We start from the raw sequence: 22,945 nt of genomic DNA, 5'->3' as shown, positions 1-22,945 counted from the left end.
AGTGTGTCACTACAAGATCTCCTCATCACAAATATACCAAGATCATGACAGTATTTAGAAGTATGCCGAGAGTGTATTATTCCAAGACTGTGACTGTGCCAAGAGTGTATAACAGAGAGATCACCTACATCTTCATCATCCCAACTATACCGAGATTGTGACTATGTTCTTTCCCTTCACTGAGGTCTTCATCATCATAATTATGTCGTGAAGCTTGAGAGTGTAATATGTGAAGAGGCCAAAGAAATTCATCTCTGTGTTACCTATTTGAAGAAAAGAGATCTCTGATATTGCGAGGTCATGAGACTGTTCTTACTCACTGTGATTACCTACAAAGGTGCAGAGGTATCCGAGATTTTGTCCTCATCTGAAGTTGCAGAAATCCTTGTCTAAAATTATGTCATTTTGTGATGACCCTAGATGAATATAAATAGTGGTTGGTTCTCCATAAATAAACAACATGAACCAACGAAGATATGTGTCATCTTATTTGAGCCGATATGATTTTTTTTTATTCATTTTTGCGGGCCAACATAAAGAAGAAGATTGTGCTTTTCAATTGGACAACTTCTTGACATTTCTATAGGATTTTATATATTGAACATAGGCTTAAGAAGAGCTTATTCATACATGACTTTGAATCTTTGACTCAATAATAAATCCTAAGGCTCTCAATGGGAGCCACTAAAAAATAAAATTCTTGCTCATGAAACCCATGTAGCAAGGTGTACAAAAATAATTGTATTTCTTTTATTTCATCATTTACAAAGATCATGTAATTATGAAGACCGAACCTGGTTATATTCTACAACAGCTTATAGCCTACATTTTGTGTCCTATTGTCTCATTAATCTTCATAATTTGGTAGTTGTTTAATGATAAGAACACTAACAATAATCAAGTAGAGAAGAAGCTAACTAAAAGGTACATCATGTTAAGTAAAAGAACATCACAAGAAGTTATCTAAGTAAGAGAAATCACCTAATCTAGTTGCCCCTAGATTTCTCAACATGGTATCAAAGCTAAGGTGACAACATCAAGAAGAAGAGGCATCTTGAATATCATCCAATTGAATAAGGACACATAAGAGTCGAGCATCAAGGAAAACAAAGAGCATCAAGGAGGCCTATCTATCACATCAAAAGGATCACATCATCACAGCCCATGGAAGAAGAAGAAGACCTCAAAAACATACATCCATTCAAAGAAGAACTCAACATTGAAGCATTATCAACATCATCAAAGGAATCAAGTCACTCTCCCTCTCCTTGAAGAAAATATCACAATCATCCTTGAAGAAGATCATCAAGAAATCATCATCAAGGAAGCATCTTTAATAGTGGAAGACAACATGATCAATAAAGTTGAAGATATGATTATCAAGGAGCATCTTCACTTGGAAAGTAAGTATTCTATATTTTATGTCTCAATCTATAAACCAAATTACTTCATTCTACAAGGAGAAAAATAAATTGGTTGGGACCTTGAACTACTTTGCATGGAAGAAGAGAATTGATTTAATTCTCATGGAGAATGAAGTTATTGAAAATGTTAAGGGTTCAATCACCAAACCATCACAAGAGCAATCTCATGCACTATCAAAATTCATGAAAGGAGAAATAAGGGTTCAAAGGATCCTCACAAATTCAATCAAGGATTCTCTCATCCCTTATGTAGCAAAGTTGAAGACATCTAAAGGGATCTATGAAAAATTGGTGGAGTTATTTTTTGTGAGCACTGAAGGAAAAATCATATATTTAAGGACCAAATTATACAAGATGAAAGTCTTAAGCGAAGAAGGGATAGATTCATATTTCATGAAGGTATCTCATATTAAAGACCAACTGCAAGAACTTGGAGAAGTAATAATTGATCAAGAGATGACCACTATTGTGCTCAATGCACTACATGATGAATGGGGAAACTTTATGTCAAGTATTTATGGGAAGAAGGAAACCACTCCATTCAATGATCTATTGTCATTGTGAAAAATTGAATAATTTAGATTAAAGGCGTAAAACTATGTTGGATCAAATGAACAAACACAAGCTTATGCATCATCCATAAAGAAGAAAGGAAAATTTGGTAAGTTTGAGCCTCGAAAGAAGTTTCAAAAGAAAATCAACATGTCAAAGATCCAATGTTATTAATGTAACGATATGGGCATTTCAAAAGAAATTTTCCTAAACTCAAGAAGGAAAACAAAAAGAGAAAGGAAATAAATGAAGCTCATGTTGCCGAAGAAGTAGAAGAATCATAAAAGAAGAAATCAAAGGAGGAGGAAGTTAAAGATATTTATTATGATTGAGATAACCTCCTTCACTTAGTTCATTTTAGCTAGCAATCATGATGGAAAGCATAAAAAATATGATAGGATGAATTATAGCAGAAATAGAGTTGATGTTAAAATTGGAAACTAGGGCCAAACTCCATGTGGGTCATCTTATTCATGGCTGATAATATTTTTATTATATTCCTCTCGTCGAGAGGTGTAGGATTGATCTAAAGATCATCCGATTCCAATAAGTATTTATGGATATATGAATTTATTTTGATTATGGAATAATTATCACGCTGACAAGCAACTCATGTAGGCTTAGAAGCCCAACAGTCGCATCTATTCAATAATCAACAGTTGTGTATAAATACAGAAGGCCTTTTCCTCATTTGGACTCACTCATCTCATCACATCTCTCTCTCTCTCTCCTGCGCAGAAAAGAGGCTCTTCTCCTACTGCACAGAAAGAGACTCTTCTCTCACATGTGTGGAAGGAAGGACATAGATTTAAGGCTGCAACTGTAGATCAGAAGTTTGACCAGCATTGACCATCTTTCTCCCTCTCTGAACTGTGTTGTAGGTGGATTTGACTCTCCTTAGAAGGCTGCATTTTTTGGTGAAGGAATCAAGCCGATCCGACAGTCGGTTTGTAAGATATTGTCTGCCCTAGTTTAGTGTTGATGCCAGTGATGTTGATGATGCTGATGATGGTGGTGATGTCGATGATTCCGGTGATGCTGATGATGTCGATGATGTTGATGATTCTGGTGATGCCGATGATGCTGATGCTGCTGATCTAGGGTTTGCTGTCGCTGATGTAAATCAGATTTATGTACTATTTCTCTCTGCTGAATTATTGAAGATAAAGGAAGATTTGATCAAAGGGTTTCCCCACATTGGGGTTTGTCCCTGGCTAGCCACCACATCTTGTGTCTCTTGTCTTGGCTTGTTTTCTGTCGATCGTTTAATGTTCTATCTGCACTTTACTTTATGTACATGTGATTGCTAATCTGTGGATAATAATAAGAAAGATAAGTAAATTGCTATAAGCATAGAACATACCATAACTTAACATGGTATTAGAGTTGAGGTGAAGACAAAGCCCGAGAAAGAGCAAGAGAAATAACCGAAGAGAAGATTGGCAAGGCTATCCTAAAAGAACTTTGTGTTCATCTTGGCAATGGAAGACAAAGGCTACAAGGTGACCTTCAGTGATGGCAAGGTACGTGTATGGAAAAACAATGTTAAAGATGCCTTTACTCTTGGGTTTCAAGTTGATTCATTATATTAGGTCGGTGGAAGTCTGCTAGGTGTAATGTCTTGTGACACATCTCTTCAGTCCGAACTTTGGCATTAGAAGTTTGCCCACCTTCATTATAAATCTCTACCCGATGTAAGACAAAGGGTGACAGGGATGCTCGAATTCTGCGTAGAGAAAGAAGGTGTATGTCTGGGATGTGCCAAAGGAAAGCTCAAAAGGGGATCATTCCCCTCAAGCAAAAGCAAGACCTCCGATATTTACAGTTGGTTCGCTCAGAGATATCTGGTATGATGCCTGTGAACTCCTTGGGAGGATAGTCATATTATACTTTTACAGATGACTATTCTCGAAAGACTTGGATATACTTCTTGAAAAAGAAGGATGAAGTGTTCTCTTGGTTTCAACACTTCAAAGCCTTGATCGAGAATCAAACCAAAAATAAGATCAAGATCTTAAAGACTGATAATGGGACTGAATATGAATCTAACGAGTTTCATGAATTTTGTAAATAGGTTGGCATTAAGAGGGAGACTACTACACTATATACTCCTAAACATAATGGTGTGGCGGAAAGGAAGAACTGTACGATTGTGGAAGTTGTCTGTGCCATGCTCCATGATCAAAGACTTCTGAAGTTTCTATGGGCCGAAGCTGCAAACACCACCGTATATGTACAAAACTGATGTCCTCCTCAAGCATTGGGTTCCAAGACTCCTGAAGAAATGTTCACCAGTAAGAAACCTGACATATCTCATTTTAGAATTTTTGGAAGCCATATATATTTTTATGTCCTAAAAGAGAAAAGGAATAAATTGGGTGCATCTGGAAAGAAAGGAATCTTCGTGGGCTATGGTGAAAATACTAAGGGCTATAGAATCTATGTAGCAGATCAAAGAGAAGTCGTGATTAGTCATGATGTCACCTTTGACGAAGGTATGGCTCTTAGCAAGATGAACAATCTTCCTACAGTGAGGCAATCTCAAGAAGCTGACACCAGGGAACCGAAAGAAAAAGAGTATGACGATATATTTGCACCTGTTGCCAGATATACCACCATCCGATCGATCATAGCCCTTGCGGCTTCACTAGGATGGAAACTACATCAGATGGATGTTAAGGGCGCATTATTGCATGGTTCGATAAAAGAAGAGGTCTACATGGAGCAACCCGAAGGATTTGAGATTTATGATAAAAAATCTCATGTGTGAAGGTTGAAGAAGGCCCTCTATGGGCTAAAGCAAGCACCCTGAGCATGGTATGAGAGGATCGATAGCTACTTGATGAAGTCTGGATTCATTAGGAGTGAAGCCAATCCCAACCTTTACTTTAAGGTTGAAGATGACAAACCTCTCATACTGGTGTTGTATGTTGACAACCTCTTTCTAACAGGTGCAGACCCTCTCATTCACAAATGTAAGAGGGAGTTGGCTTCTGAATTTGAAATGAAGGACCTAGGACTAATGCACTATTTCGTAGGACTTGAAGTCTGGCAGAAGCCAAGGGAAATTTTCCTATCTCAAGGAAAATATGTGGTGAAGATACTGGAAAGATTCGGTATGTGGACTGCAAACCCGTAACAACCCCGATGGAGCTTAACTTTAAGAATTTAAGCAGTAGTGTTGTTGGACCCGTTTTACAAAATTCTACCGAGTATTGACAGCTCGTTGGAGCATTGATTTTCTTGGTGAACTCCTGTCCGGATATATGATTTGCAGTCAACACTTTGAGACAACATATGGTTAAGCCTCGTCACTCACATTGGATTGGTGCCAAGAATCTGCTGAGAGATCTTCGTGGCACAATCACTCATGGATTAAGATACACTGCCGAAAATGTGAGACTTGTTGGATATACTGATGCTTATTGGGCAGGCAGTGTGGTGTATCGTAAGAGCACTTTCGGGTGTTGTTTCTCCTTGGGATCTGCTTTGATATCCTGGATGAGTAGGAAGCAGAAGTTGGTGGTTTTGAGCACCGCCGAGGCAGAGTATATTGCTACTAGCATGACCACCTGTGAGGTAGTCTAGTAACAAAAGCTCTTCAGTGAGCTGTTTGGCTTTACATTGGATACCACTGTGATCCTGTGTGATAACCAATGTGGGATTCGTTTATCAGAGAATACCATAATTCATGATTGATCCAAGCATATTGATATCAGGTGCCATTATATTCAAGATATGGTGTAGCGGGGAGCTATAAGGCTCCATCATATCGATATAGGTGAACAGATCACCGACATTCTGACAAATCCCATAGGAAAAGTCAAATTCCTGACTTTCTGAGAACGACTTAGTGTTGTTCAAAGACCCTTTGATGAGGGTCCTGTATGATGTATTGAGCTCTGGGAGCTCTGGGGGGCACGAGGTACTTCTTAGAGCGACATATGACCATAAGGTGACTCACCATCCCCTGGTGGTGTACGTGTACAGGGAAAAAGAATCAAACTTTTCCTATGATACCCCGTGGCGATTATGTAGCAGGATGATTAGTTCTCCTGTGAGGTCTGGATGATGTGTTCTCCATGACGATTATGTAGCAAGATGATTAGTTCTCCTGTGAGGTCTGGGTGATGTGTTTTCTATGACGATTATGTAACAGGATGATTAGTTCTCTTGTGAGGTCTAGATAATGTGTTCTCCATGACAGTTGTGTAGCAGGATGATTAGTTCTCCTATAAGGCCTGGATGATGTGTCCTCCATGGTGATTGTGGACAAGATGATTTGCTCTCCTATGGATAGGATGATTCGCTCTCCCGTGGACAAGATGATTCGCTCTCTTGTGGGACAAGATGATTCGATCTCTTGTGGGATAGGATGATTCGCTCTCCTGTGGACAGGATTGATTAGTTCTCCTGTCGAGGCATCCTACCCATGCAGTCTAGGACTCATGGGAAGTACCTCCCATCTGATCAATGAGTAGGGAAATGAGGATAAGGACCATAGTAGTACCGATGGATGCATCGTTGTATCTACCGTACTCCCTATGTTAGGATGACCTTCATTGATCTGGGATCAATGATACTGGTCTGGGACCAGTGGTAGGAGTTGTACCCACTATGATGCTGACTTCGGGTCAGTTGAGATTGGTCTGGGACCAGTGGTACATACTCTGAGACTGACTTCGGGTCAGTGGAGGATTGGTTTGGGACCAATGGTAGGACTGGAACCTACTATGACGCTGACTTCAGGTCGGTTGAGACTGGTCTAGGACCAGTCGTACACACTCTGAGACTAACTTTGGGTCAGTGGAGGACTAGTTCGGGACCAGTGGTAGGAGTGGTACCTACTATGACACTAACTTCAGGTTGGTTGAGACTGGTCTGGGACCAGTGGTACACACTCTGAGACTGACTTTGAGTCAGTGGAGGATGATACTGACCTGGGACTAGTGGTACACACTCTAAGACTGACTTTGAGTCAGTGGAGGATGATACTGGCCTGAGACCAATGGTAGGAGTTGTACCCACTATGACACTGACTTCAGGTTGGTTGATACTGGTCTGGGACCAGTGGTACACACTCTGAGACTGACTTTGAGTCAGTATGATACATACTCGATCATTTCTTCTTCTTCATAATTTGGACAAAGCAGAGTAGAGCAGAACAGAGCAGAGTAGAATAGGGCAGATCAGAATAGGGCAGAACAGAACAGAGAAAAGCAAGTAGGATAGAGCAAAGTAGAGCAGGGGTTAAGCTGTACAGGGTAGTGCATTTGATGGATGAATAGTAGCGACCGACAGACAGATTACAGATGGAGTTCTCCCTAGTTCAAAGGGAGTGTTAAAATTGGAAACTAGGGCCAAACTCCATGTGGGTCATCTTATTCATGGCTGATAATATTTTTATTAGATTCCTCTCATCAAGAGGTGTAGGATTGATCTAAAGATCATCTGACCTCGATAAGTATTTATGGAGATATGAATTTATTTTGATTATGGAATAATTATCAAGCCGACTAGCAACTCATGTAGGCTCAGAAGCCCAACAGTCGCATCTATTCAATCATCAACAGTTGTTTATAAATACAGGAGGCCTTTTCCTCATTTGGACTCACTTATCTCATCACATCTCTCTCTCTCTCCTGCGCAGAAAAGAGGCTCTTCTCCTACTGCGCAGAAAGAGACTCTTCTCTCACATGTGTGGAAGGAAGGACACAGATTTAAGGTTGCAACTGCAGATCGGAAGTTTGACGAGCATTGACCATCTTTCTCCCTCTCTAAACTATGCTGTAGGGGGATCTGACTCTCCTCAGAAGACCACATTTTTTTGTGAAGGAATCAAGCCGATCTGACGATCGGTTTGCAAGATATTGTCTGCCCTAGTTTAATGCTGAAGCCGGTGATGCCGATGATGCCAGTGATGCCGATGGTGCTGATGATGCCAGTGATGCCGATGATGCCGATGATGCTGGTGATGCTGATGATGCCGATAATTTCGATGATGTCGGTGATGCCGATGATGCTGGCGATGCCAATGATGCTGATGCTGATGCTGCTGATCTAGGGTTTGTTGCTGCTGATGTAAATCAGATTTATGTACTATTTCTCTTTGCTGAATTATTGAAGATAAAGGAAGATTTGATCAAAGGGTTTCCCCACATTGGGGTTTGTCCCTCGCTAGCCACCACATCTTGTGTCTCTTGTCTTGGCTTGTTTTCTATCGATCGTTTAATGTTCTATCTGCACTTTACTTTATGAACATGTGATTACTAATCTGTGGATAATAATAAGAAAGATAAGTAAACTGCTATAAGCATAGAACATACCATAACTTAACAGATGACATGATCATACAATCATGGAAGGATAGATAAAGTAAAAGTCTACATGGTTGAATCGGTCATCATGATAGACAGGAAGTAGCTCATGGAATCTTCATTGAAAGCATATTAGGATAATCGAAGTAGCAGTATATATGGTTGGAAAAAGTCATCTAGAAAGATAGAAGATAAAGAGATCATCTTATATCATAATCATCATTAGGAAGAAGAATTTGCAGAATGAGGATCATCGAGATCCTCCATTGGAATATTCATTAGAAGGTTCACCACTACTTAGAAGAAGCAAGTGTCTATTTGATAGTCTACATTCCACCTTATGTGGGATCCACTGGTTAAGAAGGACAAAGGTATGGTGACAAAGATATATAGCATGTCGAGTTGGTTGAAGTACTCTCATCTTCAAGCAAGAAAAGGAAGCTTCCAAATGAAGTATAGATGACCAAAAGAAGGATGAGGTATGTATGTATCTGGTAATAGATAGGTTAAGTTGTGTCATTGTATGATTATTGATAGAATGGGTAAAATTCTCTATCTCATGAGAATGATGAAAGAATAATAAAATCTTCCATTAAAATGATGCATGAGGGCATGTAGACAATGTGCCCTGAACTCTTCTACATATTGACAAGGTGAAATCAACATAATATGACCTCATGGAGAATATGAGGTGGTTAGCAACTATGGTTACTATGATGAAAGAACTATGTATAAACGATCTTGAGGAAGAAATATGTGAAGGAGGTGAAGGAAGAGTTCATGAAAGATGCATCTATAGTCACATAAGACAAATGATCAAAATCTAATGAAAGAAAGGAATAGCTATAACATCTCCATGAAGAAGGTACGAAGAGCCTGATATGTATGTTGGAGAAGGAGAACCTTGGTAATGCATGACTTGAAGATGAATTCATATAGTAGAGAAATGATGTTGATCTTGTAGGAAGTTGATGTCATGATGAAAGGCCATCATAAAAAGGTAACTTTGATTTGATGTTCATTTTGGTTTTCGAAAACATCTGTTTGGGTTGTAACAAGGCTACCAAAAGAGGGTTGTAGAATTTCACCTACAACTAGTATTCATGAGATTATATGGAATATCTTGAAAGAAGCATGACTTGGAAGAGATAGTTGTATGAAAGATAACTAGATGTGGACTAGAAGATCAATTCCAGATGAAGAGAGGGATGACATGACTATTAGTTCAACATGTTGTTTCATTGAATGGAAGTGATGAAGGAGATGGTTGATGCCCTACGAAGAAGAAGGCTCCATAATGAAAAAGTTGAAGTTCATGAAATGATGCCAAAAGAAGGATCCCTACAGGCAGCTGATAGTACAATGATCTCCACCAAAGAGAGCTACTATTGGTAACAAGTCCCTTGTTAAGAGGGTGCTTGGGTATATTTGTTTCATAGGAATAAGTAGACCCTCCCTAGTTGAGAGGCAGAGATAGACACAACATTCTTTTGTTCATGTTATGAAGAAAGAATGGAGGATTGGGTAAGCATCTGAGATTGCTTTTGATACTCTTTGAGGGAGGTAGGGAATCCTAGATAAGATTAGTCAAAGAGGAAAATTCCATGAAGATGTGTTAATCCAAGATGGGAATGGTCCTAGAAGTACATATATTGAACATATGGATGGGGTATGTGCCTTGAGAGAATGATGGTGTCCATAAATCATTTGTATCCCTAGCAATGTGCTCTATTCTTGTGGAGAGATATAGTTGTTAGTCAAGGCCTTGCTATATGACAATGTTGGTCGATATGATGAGATGCACTGATATAAGATGAATAAATATCTTATGAGATGGCTTACCAACCTGACTCTTCTTATGAGAATTATTTAATATCAGAATGTCCAAGTACCTTGTATGATTATGAATACCTCCCTAGTTAAGAGGGAGTGTTGAAATGTGTAACTAGGTTCGGTATTCATAATATAATCATGATTTTATGTATTTTATGTAAATAGAAAAATAAATTTTATAATTAATATTTTGTAGCATGGGTTTCATGCTTAAGTTTATTTTATTTAGTAGGTCAAGAACCCATTGAGTGCTTCCAGGGATTTATCATAAAGTCTAGGAGTCAAATAAGTCATTGTCATATGTAAAGACCTTATTTGGGCATTTTGTATTATGTAAAATAAATTTATTTGAGTCATACAATATGTCAAAGATCCCTCCAAAACAGGTTGGCCTATAAGCAATGGCAAGTCGACCTACAAACAGTGACAAGAAGCTTATATATATAAGATGTTTGAACTCATTTGAAAAACATCCAAGTTCATTGAAAAGAAGAAAAAGACCTAGAATGTGAGTGAAGAAGAGGATAAAAAGGAGAGAAAGAAACCAAATTTTGAAGAACTATTTTGGGCTATATCTTCCCACACGTGCGAGATCTAGGGCATCATTATTGTTGCAGCAAGATCAGATTTCAAACCTACCAAAGTGAATTCAAAGTTTGGATCCAACGAATCAAGGAAAGAGGTGGAGTTGCTAAGGAAGTGGAAGCACCCCAAGTGAAGGAGAAAAAGGTTAAAATTCTGCACCAAAATAGTCAGTGTGAAATTACAATGAGTGTAGAAGGGCCGAAAATTTCAGACTTGTTGTAGCGACTGAAATCCTAAAGTGAGGCTGAAATTAGAAGGTTTGAAGCAACATTGAATTGGGTGTACTTTGTGAAGGAAATGTTGATCAAAGGAGAGATTGACTTGGACCTGGAGGGGTCTTTGAAAAGGGTCATAGGTCTTGGAATTATTCACTTGAACATTCTATAAAAGAGAAAATTTCTTGTGGGTCTTCCTCTCAAAAGGAGAGGTTTTGGCCCTTGCTTGTGTTGAAATTTCTAAGTCTGACACGTCAAAAATCCCTACTCCATTATCTGGTTTATTTTCTCCTACTTGTTCTTTTCATTAACAAGTTATTTATAAATATAAATACCGAAAATAAACACAAATGCAACCTTAACACATATACATATCAGCAACTAAAATACTGAGACTGATCCGGAATGGATACTAAATTAAGAAGAAAAGGTATTACAGACTCATGTGTAGGAAAATGCCTATATTACTTAGTGCAACATATCAAAAAAATTGTAAATAATATAGACAATTAACATTCAGAAAACATAACAGACACACACATCAACATAGCAAATAATCAAGGAGTTCACCAAAATTCCTGGCTACGTCTCCTGGTCCAGCTTTTAGTGTCGACCTCTATATTAAGTCTTCAAGAACAGATTATTACAAGAGTGAGCTCAAAAACAGAGTCTCAACCACATCAAAGAGGGATCTTCTTGAAAAACTCAAGTCTAAGAGAGTGCACAAACTCTCCCTCTGTCCTGTTCCTCTATTCAATTTGCCTCAATCTGACTGATTGACTGCCCTTTTGTGACTATCTTCAACTAACTTCTCTTCATTTTTTATGCCATTGGATGGCTTTTAAGCCTTTTGGCGTTGTCTGTTCGCCTCCATTTCGGGCTTTCTAGCTCCTAGCATTGTACCTTCATCTCCTGTTGAGCGTTCAAATGATCATTGTCAAACACTTAAGGCACAGGGAAACTGTTTAAAAACGGAAGGATCTTTGGGTGCGGGTGAAAATCCCCGAAGATACAATTTTCGTTTACATAGAGAAATACACTTAAACAGTGGAAAATTCGACCGAAATGCCAAAGCTAGACTTTAAACAATATAAATTCCGCCCTATAATCCTCTCAGGTCTGCCTTGATCGCAATCACAAGTCGTATTGGCTACGGGTCATAATCTCTTTGTATTCCACACCATTGATTTGCCTTCGATCCGACAGTTCGCATCCAACCCGAAACATCAAGTAGTTTACTCAATCTCCACAGTTGATCCACAATCTCCAATCCAACGGTTGTCAGCCATTTCAAGTGGCCCACTTGCATGGAGATTACCCGCTCGAAAAAGCAGTTTTCTCTCTCCTACGACGTGCTACGTGTCAGCCAGTGTATGGAATCAGGTGAAGCCCTTCCAATACCACTTACCGCTTGTAGCATGCCTAAATTACTGTTTACCACAAAACTCAAATCCTTTGCTATTTAATTCATAACTCCTTCGGGTCCACCTGTGTTAAGTCCTCCCTTTAGGAATCTGTGATGAAATATCTATAATCTCCACCATTGATCTACGCGCTCGATCAACGGTCCATGTTAAGTCACTGATCGTAGTCGCATTTCCCTTAGGGCCACCTCCGATATACTCTACTGGCCTCTCCCGATGCGATATCCTGATTTAATCTGGGTCGTTTATCTGTCCGATCCGACGGCTCCTATGAAATGAGACTTTACGTTCCGCTTAGCTCTGTTTTTTGCCATTCTTAGTGTTTTTCTTCTGCAATAGTGTTTTCTGATAGTTACTATATATGAAGACTATAGACTTATAGGTTTGATACAAGATCCATTTTGGATCACGCCTTCCCACTGAAAAGCTTTTGGACCACCAAAAGTTGGTTTTCAGCATCGATCAAGTGAGGATACTACTCCTTCACCTGTCTAACTTCTATCCATCATGCTTTGCTTGGATTTGAACCTTTGAGTCCCACTCTCATATACTCAACATCCCCTTGACGCGTAGTTATTACCTTCCTGTCCAGAACTGTGTCCTCCTGTAACTCATTGAGATACTTAGGCAACAAATCCCCAATAGAAGGCAACTGACTTTTCTCTTTAGGATCTTCAATCAATGAAGGTTCATACAATCTCAAGTTTTTTGCATTAACGACTTCCCCTTGCATTCTGTCTTTGTTGATGTACAGCCAGACTTGATCACCAACTTGAAAACTATGTTTAGCTCGATGCTTGTCATGTCTTGCCTTGTACTTGGCTTGACTTCTTTCCAACTGTTCCTGTACTACCTGGTGAATTTCCTGGATTTGTTCAATGAACTTGGTTGCTTTGTCCGCATCACTGTGTCCATCAACTGCTATGTCTTTACCAAAGACAAAATCCAAGGGAGGTTTTGGTATAAAACCAAAACAAGTCTCAAAAGGAGATCTCTGAGTAGAAGAGTGCTTAGTACGGTTGTAAGCATGCTGCACATAACACAAATGCTCATCCCAAAGCTTGGGATGCTTGCTGCAATAGCCTTTGAGCAACTTGATCACTGTCCTGTTGACCACTTATCTCTAACCATCTGTTTGTGGATGAAATGTTGTGCTTTTCTTCAATCTGGTGTCCATTAACTCCCATAGATTTGACCAAAACTTCCCAAGAAATCAAGAATATTGATCAAATATAATAGAAGTGGGTAACCCAAAATGAACCCATACATTCTGAAAGAACAACTTTGCTGTTTGTTCAGATGTAACCTGCTTGTTACATGGTATCAAAATACACATTTTACTAAACCTATCCACAACAACATACAAATAATCATGACCTTTCCTAGATTTTGGCAATCCCCCAACAAAATCCATGGAAACACTTTCCCAAGGACAAGAAGGAATTGGAAGTGGTGTGTACAAGCCTAATTTCCTATTATTGGGCTTGCTTGTAGCACACATAGTACATATTTTGATATATCTAGAAATTGTCTCATGCATTCTTGGCCAATAACAGAACCTTTGCAATTGTGCAACTGTTTTACTTACACCAAAATGACATGATATGAGAGAAGTATGTGCTTCTCGGATTATGTTAACTCTTTCAGTTTGTGGAATGCATAACCTTCCAAAATGATATAAGAGTTGGTCCTTTACATAATAATCCAATTCTACTGGCTTTCCATGACTTAAAGTTGCATATACATCTTTAAAATCTACATCTTGAGCATATTGTTCAATGTAACTTTCATGCATCACTGAGTTATGCTTAAGTATAGTAGATGCATTTATGATTGGTCTAGATAACATGTCTGCAACCTTATTGTGTATGCCCTTCTTATATCTGATGACAAGATGAAATTTTGTAGAAAACCCATCCACCTATAATGTCTTAATCGCTGCAATTTAGTTTGTGAGTGCAAATATTGAAGTGTTTGATGATCTGTATGTATGATTGTTTCTTTACCCATTAGGTAATGTTTCCACTTTTTCACACTTTGTACTAATGCATACAATTCTTTATCATATGTGGGATAATTAACTACTGTAGAAGTAAAGGTCTCAGAATGCGTATGGGTTTTCCATGTTGCATCAACACTGCTCCCATGGCATAGTCACTAGCATCTATCTCAATTTCAAATGGATGTTGAAGATCTGGCAGTGCTAGTACTGGTGTTGTACTAATTTTTTTCTTTAAGGTGTCGAAGGCTTTCTGTTGTTTGCCTCCCCACTTAAACACATGTTTCAATCCTGTTAAAGCATGTAATGGAGCTGCAATCAAAGAAAAGTTAGCAATAAACTTTCTCTAGTATTGTGTTGCCCCTAGGAAACTCCTAACCTCTGTAGCAGATTTGGGTTTAGGCCAGTTCACAATGACTTCAACCTTAGAGGGATCTATCTTCAATTCACCACCCCCTACAATATAACCCAAATAATTTAAAGATGTTCTGCCAAATTCACATTTTGACAATTTTACATAGATATTTTCTCTTTTTAAAACATCTAAAGTCTACTTCACATGCTTTACATGGTCTTCCCATGTCTTACTAAAAACAAGAATGTCATCTAAATAAACAATGACAAAATCATCAATAAATGTTCTGAGTACATCATTCATAACTCTCATAAATGTAGCAGGAGCATTAGTTAAGCCAAAAGGCATAACCAACCATTCATACAGTCCTTGATTTGTCTTGAAAGTAGTCTTCCATGCATCCTGTTCTGCAACTCTGACCTGATGATAACCACTTCGCAAGTCTAACTTAGAAAAGTAAACTGCTTCTTTCAATTGATCTAATAAATCATAAATACGGGGAAGAGGATAACAATTCTTGATCGTTATTTTATTTAGTGCTCTATAATCAATGCACATTCTCCATGAACCATCTTTCTTTCTCACCAACATGATTGGAGATCCACATGGTGATGTGCTTGGTAGTATAAACCCTTTATCGAGCAACTCCTATACCTGCTTCTTTATCTCTATATTCTCTAAAGCTGATAACCTGTGGCTGTAACTGTTGTTTCATCGCTTGAATATGATCCCAAGACCTCCTGAATAGCAACAACATTCTTTCTCTCCTTTCCACCGAACTTCTTAGGTTTTCATTCTGGATGCAAAGACCAGTAGTGTGCCTCATCATGTCCTTCTTTCTGACAATGAGTGCATGAAGGTTTATCCTTCTTTACTGTGTTTGCTTTCCTCTCCTTCCATTTCAGTTTCTTCTTTTCCTTATTCTTTCCTACAGAATATTTATATGATTTCCCAACCTCTGGGTTTACATTCTTACCTCTAGCTTCTAGATGTGTGGCTTGAATTGATACATCATCTAAGCTAGTGGGATTAAACATGAGAATAGTATGCTTTAAATAGCTACGAAGACCACCTATATACTTTAATAAAGTCTCAGGAGAATCTAATGATATACCTAGAGTTAAAGCTCTTTTCCTGAATTCCTGAGTATAACTTTGTACACTTTGACCCTTTAATTGACAAAGAGTTTGCCAACTCATCATTGCCTACTGCATGTAAGCTAAAGGATAGAATTGCTTTTTGATAGCAAAAACAAATTCATTCAAGGTAGAAATGATTTACCATGTTTTTGCAGATCAGCTTGCGTCTTTCCTTCCCACCATACTAGTGCAGTTCCACCAAGTCGAAGGCTAGCTAGATGAATCTTCTTCCTTTCTGAATCAATGCTCTATACCCTGCAATATACATCAATTTTTCTTATCCAATTATCTAGCTTTTCTGCATTGAGCTCTCCATCATAAATTAGCAAATCAAACTTCACATCTAATTTGATTAAGGAAGTTTTCTTCTTCTTCTTAGAAGAGCTAGTGTTATCCGAAGAAGATGATGACGAGGATGACGATGGAGGAGATGGTGGAGGAGTCATTCCTCCTTTTCCTTTGCCTTCTGGAGAGGCAACTAGAAAAGGTTCATCTGCTCCTTTGTCTAGTTTGGGTGTTGTAATGCTTTCACCTCGACCCTTCTTAAAATCCAGATACATCTCTTCCACCATGGCTTGGAGTGTCTTAAAAATTTCTATAAATTGAGATTCTAATCCAAATGGAGCTTCTTCTATCATTCTCCTCTAAGAAAAGACTCTTCCAATCTCTGGATTAGCCTCAAAAAGTTCTCCTTCTCCTAGTCTGAGATTTAATCTAGTTAACATTCAAAATCCAACACAATCTTGTCTAACCTTAACAAAACCAAAACCGAAAGCTTTGATACCACTTGATCTGAAATGGATACTAAATCAAGAAGAAAAGGTATCACAAACTCATGTACAGGAAAATTCCTATATTACTTAGTGCAATGGATCGAAAAGATTGCAAATAATATAGAAAATTAGTAGTTAGAAAACATAATAGAAACACACATCAACACAACAAATAATCAAGGAGTTCACCAGACTCCCTGGCTACGTCTCCTAGTCCAGCTTTTAGTGTCGACCTCTATATTAAGTCTTCAAGAACAGATTATTTCAAGAGTGAGCTAAAAAACGGAGTCTCAACCAATAGTGACATCAAAGAGGGATCTGCTCGAAAACCTCGAGTCTAAAAGAGTGCACAGACTCTCCCTCTGTCATGTTCCTCTATTCAATCTGCCTCAATCTGACTGACTGACTATCTTTCTGTGACTGTCTTCAACTGACTTCTCTTCCTCTATTCTGCCATTGGATGGCTTTTAAGCCTTTTGGTGCTGTCTGTTTGCCTCCATTTCAGGCTTTCTGTCTCCTGGCGTTGTCCCTTCATCTCCCTGCTAAGCGTTTAAACGATCATTGTAAAATGCTTAAGGCACAGGGTAGCTGTTTACAAATGGAAGGATCTTTGGGCACGGGTGAAAATCCCCGAAAATACAATTTTCGTTTACACAGAGAAATACACTAAAACAATGGAAAATTTGACCAAAATTCCAAAGCCGGACTTCAAACGATATAAAGTCTGCCCTATAATCCTCTCAGGTCCGCCTTGATCACAATCGCAAGTCGTATTGGCTACAGGTCATAATCCCTTTGAATTCCACACTGTTGATCTGCCTTCGATCCGACGATTCGCATCCAACCCGAAACATCAATTAGTTTGCTTAATCTCCATCGTTGATCCACGATCTCCAATCCAACAACTATCAGCCATTTCGGGTGGCCCACTTGCACGGAGATTACCTGCCCGAAAAGCGGTTTTCTCTCTCCTACGGCGTGCTACGTGTTGGCCAGTGTATGGAATCGAGTGAAGCCCTTCCAATACCACTTATCACCTGTAGCCTACCCGAATTACCATTTACCACAGAACTCAAATCCTTCGTTTTTTAATTCATAACTCCTCCCGGTCCGCCTGTGTTAAGTCCTCCCTTTAGGAATCTGCGATGTGATATCTGTAATCTCCGTCGTTGATCTGCGCGCTCGATCAATGGTCCACGTTAAGTCATCAATCGTAGTCGCATTTCCCTTAGGGCTGCCTCTGATATACTCCACTGGCCTCTCCCAATGCGATATCTCGATTTAATCTGGACCATTGATCTGTCCGATTTGACTGCTCCTATGCAACAAGACTTTACGTTCCACTTAGCTCTGTTTTCCGCCATTCTTAGTGTTTTTCTTCTGTGATAGTGTTTTCTGATAGTTAATATATATGAAGACTGTAGACTTAGAGGTTTGATACAAGATCCATTTTGGATCAGAGACAAACACACAAGCGACACCATTATTTTTGGACAATCGTCCCCAAAAAAACCCAATGTGGGAAAATCGGTGCAACAGATATGAGGGTTTTATTTTATGTTGTTTATGAATACAACTAGGGTGCTAGAAATGAATCACCCAACAAAGAATGTCCTCGAAAGTAATACCTCTCCTCGGAGACAGATATTGCAGTTGATTAGTCACTGGATGAATGATCCCACAGTAACTACGGTAGCTCCTTAGTTGGACAGTGAAAGTTTCTCCAAGCTTCTCCACTACTTTGTGTCACTCTACTAGGGACTGCGTCACCCTCTCAGCTCACCAACACTCAGTCTGCCCCATGAAAAATCACCCAGCACTGCCTCTTGGCCCTGCATCATCTCTCCTAACCTCTACGCAGCTACTGTTGCATCTGCATCAGCCCCTTGGCTCTCTTCGTCATCCCTCTAGCCCTTTGCATCACCCACGCTAGCCTCCTCAGCCTCTATGTAAGTCCCAACTACCTTTGCTTCAGCCTCTCTAGGCTCTGCGTTGTCTCTCTGGCACTATCTCTGCCTCTCTCCTATGTGTTCTTGGCCTCATGTCGAACTTCCCCTCACTGCAACAGATCATTGGTTCGATTCTCTCGGCAAACTCCCCTCAATAAAATTGAACTAGCTGATCAATTTTGGTGTATCTCTAACTGACCCTCAAGCCCCCTCTTATACTTTTCCTATTGAGTCCTCAATGATGGAGATTAAGACCCTAATATATGGATAAGATTAGATTTGTCTTGATCCATTCCATTTAGAACATTCTCACCTAGTTTTATAGTAATACCCATTAATATTTTAATTTTCCTAAGTTTAGATTTAGGAACCCCATTAAAAATATTAATTATTTTAATATCTCTCCAACCGGGTGGAATTTCCCCAAACTATTTCTGGGTCTTGGAGATATTATGTGTCTTAGCCTCTCCACCCATTTTCATGGCTAGATCATATCTGATGCTACCACAAATTAACACTCCCTCTTAGAGAGGAATGTTCTCTAGTAATACTCCACCATGGAAACATCACACAGATCCTCCACACCAGTACCTGTGTTGATGCTTGGCCTACTACCTCACATCATCTACACTGCTGCTCCCTGTATTGTTTCCCATGACACTATCACTGTCATTACCACATTTTTACTGCAGCTCTCTCTCAATATGGTTCCCATGTTGCCCCTAACACTTCCACTGCTAATTTTTGCACTGCAACTCATTTACTGAGAGGTAAGTAACTGACTTCTCCCAAATATTGACATCCCAGTCAGTCTAGAAGCCTCATGAAACTGAAGTTGCCTCTGCTGCTACTATGTTGTTGCATACACCTTTGTGCCTCTCGCACTGTTGCAACCTCCATTTCGCTGCCTCATATTTCTACACCCAAGCACTGCCTCACTACTGCACTACACCTTGCTCCACCCAACATCTATCATTCTGCTATTTTCATTAATGGCTCGCATAGTCAGATATGATCCAAGAGTTTGGGCATCTCAAGGATCCTGCCCATAGTATGTAGTCCTCCTGACTACAACTCGATGTCTCCCCACCTCTTCTCTAGAGGTGCATGAGCACTCATGGCACAGTCGTCATCAGTCTCGACTTCTTTCTTCGCCTTAGCTAGAGATGACTTAGAATCAGAATCCTCTCCCTTATTTTTCTTCTTGGGACACTAGGATGCATAATTTCCCAGATCCCCACAATGGAAGCACTTCACCTTGGAGATTTCCTTCTTCTTCCTCTTCCCTTGTTGTCCCACAGATGCTAGAGCCGCATCCTCCTCCTCCTCTTTCTTGATTCGACTTCCCTTGCCACAACTCCCCGCCTTGGTCAACCTCCTTATCTCTTCTTGGTGAAGAGATGCCCACATCTCCTCCCAACCTAGAAGAGTAGCCCTACCCAAAATACCTTGGACAAATGTCTCCCATTCCTAGGAGACTGCATTCAGCGCAGTCTTGACCATAAATTCTAGATCTAGTGTAGACCCCATGTAAGTAAGTTGGTCGTGAATCTCCTTCAACCTGAGAAGGAATGGATCTATCTGCTCTCCCTTCTACATCTTATACAATTGCAACTGATTTTCCAATAACATCTTCTACTGCACGGAAGTGCCCTGATAAAAGGTCATCAAAATATCCCACATCATTTTTGTTATGTTCGTTTCAACAATATTTGGTATGACATGATCTTTGACCTCGTCTAGGATCATGCACTTCTCCCTCGCCATTTCATCCTCATACTTCTCATTCTCAGCTAGGTCGACTAGGATAGCCACGAATGTCACGGCAAAGTTCTTGATGTGATGTTGATCCAAGACTGCTAGGATCCTGGCCTTCAGATGACAAAGTTGGAAGCCCCATCCAACCTATCTTGATCCCTCAGTCCGTTCACTGCCATTTCAGCTTCTCTTCTAGACTCCCTCTAAGATTCAAATTCCCTCTTGGAAATCTCCCTCTAGGTCCTGATTTCCCTCCTGGAAATCCTATGGCTAGCTGTCGAACCACTCCTCTCCAATCCTCCTTGCAACTGCAACTCAAATTTGGATTTCTTGGCTAGAAATCCGTCAAGGTAGTGACTCCCTCTACTTTGGTTCTATCTCCTTAGGTATTGTTCTATTCTGACATAACCAACACCCCACCAACTTCTTAATCACAATATTCCCACAACTCCCCAAGCTCTATCAACTGAAGAAACTGATCCTTTCAGGCTCTACACAATCCCAACAACGACAAAATCTGCTCCTCCTAGCCATAGCATCGATCCTTCCTGGCTGAGAAAGATGATTGGGCACTGTGTAGGTCTAATCTTCCCCTCTCTGCTTTTGCGCTGACCTTCCTCCTAGCTCAAAATGATGACGCAGACCCTCTACGTCACTTCTTCTCTGTTGCTTCCGCTCTGGAGCAATGTTGTCTTCTCGAGATAGTTACTACTGCTGCAAATTATTCATATTTCTCCTACTGGTGCCTTCAGTTCTCCTATGGTTTGCAATCCTCTGATACCATGTTGAAATTTCTAAGTCTCACATGTCACAAATCCCTACTGCATTATCTGGTTTATTTTCTCCTACTTGTTCTTTTCATTAGCAAGTTATTTATAAATATAAATAACGCAAATAAACACAAATGCAACCTTAACACATATACATATCAAAAACTGAAATAACCGAGACAAACACACAAGGACACCGTTATTTTTGGACAATTGTCCCTAGAAAAACCAATGCGGGAAAACCAGTGCAATAGATATGAGGGTTTTATTATTATGCAGTTTCTGAATACAACTAGTGTGCTAGAAATGGCTCACCCAACAGAGAATGTCCTCGACAATAATACCTCTCCTCAGAGACAGATATTCCATTTGATCTATCACCGGATGAATGATCCCACAACAACTATGGTAGCTCCTTAGTTGGACAGCGAAAGCTACTCCAAGCTTCTCCACTGCTCTGTGTCACTCTTCTAGGGACTGCGTCACCCTCTCAGCTCACCAGCACTCAATCTGCCCCACGAGAAATCACCTAGCGTTGCCTCTTGGCCCTGTGTCAGCTCTGCTAGCCTCTACACAGCTACCGATGCCTCTGCGTCAGCCCCTTGGCTCTCTGCGTCAACCCCTTGGCTCTCTGCGTCAACCCTTTGGCCCTCTGCATCACCCATGCTAGCCTCCTCAGCCTCTGCGTAAGTCCCAACTGCATCTATGTCAGCCTCTTCAGGCTCTGCGTTGTCTCTCTAGCACTATTTCTACCTCTCTTCTATGTATTCATGGCCTCGTGCCAAACTTGCCCTCACTGCAATCAATCACTGGTTCGATTCTCTCAGCAAACTCCACTCTAAAAAATCGAACTGACTGATCAATTTTGGTGTATCTCCAACTGACCCTCAAGCCTCCTCTTATACTTTTCCTGTTAAGTCTTCAAAAATCGATATTAAGTCCCTAATCAATGGCTAAGATTAGATTTGGCTTGATCCATGTCATTTAGAACATTCTCACCTAGTTTTATATTAATACCCATTAATATTTTATTTTTCGTAAGTTTAGACTTAGGAACCCCATTAAAAATATTAATTATTTTAATATCTCTCCAACCGGGTGGAACTTCCCCAAACCATTTTTGGGTCTTGGAGATCTTATGTGCCTTAGCCTCTCCACCAATTTGCATGACTAGAACACATCCGATGCTACCACAAATCAACAGCTTGCAACCTACATTTTGTGTCCTCTGTCGGGTTGTTTTGTAGCATCAAATGTGTTCTAGCCTTGAAATTTGGTGGATATGCTAGAATACATGAGATCTCCAAAACTCATAAATCGTTTTTGAAATTCTACCTAGAAGTGTCTCAATTACATTATTAACCGATTTTTAAATATTTCCTAACTCTAAACTTAGGGAATATGGTTAATTAATCAATATTAATTGAGATAAAGCGAGAATAGTCTAGAAACTCACACGGATCGATCCAGAGATGATCCTAGCCATTGATTATGTTTTAATCTTGGTTGTTTTTGCTCCAACAGAGGATTATAAGAGGAGATCAGTGTGGTGATGGAGAAACACTTGAGTAGTTTGATTTCTTGGCAAATCGATTTCCAGAGTAGTAGCAGTCAGTTGCCAGAGAGAGCTAGAGATCGAAGCCATGAGTGAGGGGTAGGGATAGTGATCCGGAGGAAGTTTTCCAGATTCGGAGAGGTAGCAGCAAGAGGCACGAGTTATCCCAGTGAGGCAGCGATAGCTCTACGCAGTAGCTTCAGAAAGGGTAGTTCGATTTGGTGGAGAGAAAATACGTTCTCAGATCCTGAAGACGGGCAAAGGTTCTAGAAGGCTAGAGAGATGAATTCTTCAGCA

The 22,945-nt window shown here is 39.8% G+C and overlaps 1 protein-coding gene across 1 annotated transcript in view; it reads right to left on the bottom strand.

Annotated features, from left to right (window-relative positions):
- Nucleotides 1-22,945, bottom strand: part of LOC149243633 (uncharacterized) — a 121,434-nt gene that overhangs the window by 3,520 nt on the left and 94,969 nt on the right. Inside the window, exon 2 of the mRNA XM_089371265.1 lies at nucleotides 2,996-3,089. Coding sequence (XP_089227391.1) covers nucleotides 2,996-3,089 — 94 coding nt within the window. The remainder of the gene's footprint in view (nucleotides 1-2,995; nucleotides 3,090-22,945) is intronic.

This window comes from Pinus tabuliformis, chromosome 8 (assembly GCF_031772625.1).
Source record: "Pinus tabuliformis cultivar Carrire ecotype Pingquan chromosome 8, CPIR1, whole genome shotgun sequence".
NCBI classification, from domain to species: Eukaryota; Viridiplantae; Streptophyta; class Pinopsida; order Pinales; family Pinaceae; genus Pinus; species Pinus tabuliformis.
The sequence above is the reverse complement of the archived record's forward strand: the minus strand, read 5'-3'. Positions and strand labels throughout refer to the sequence as shown.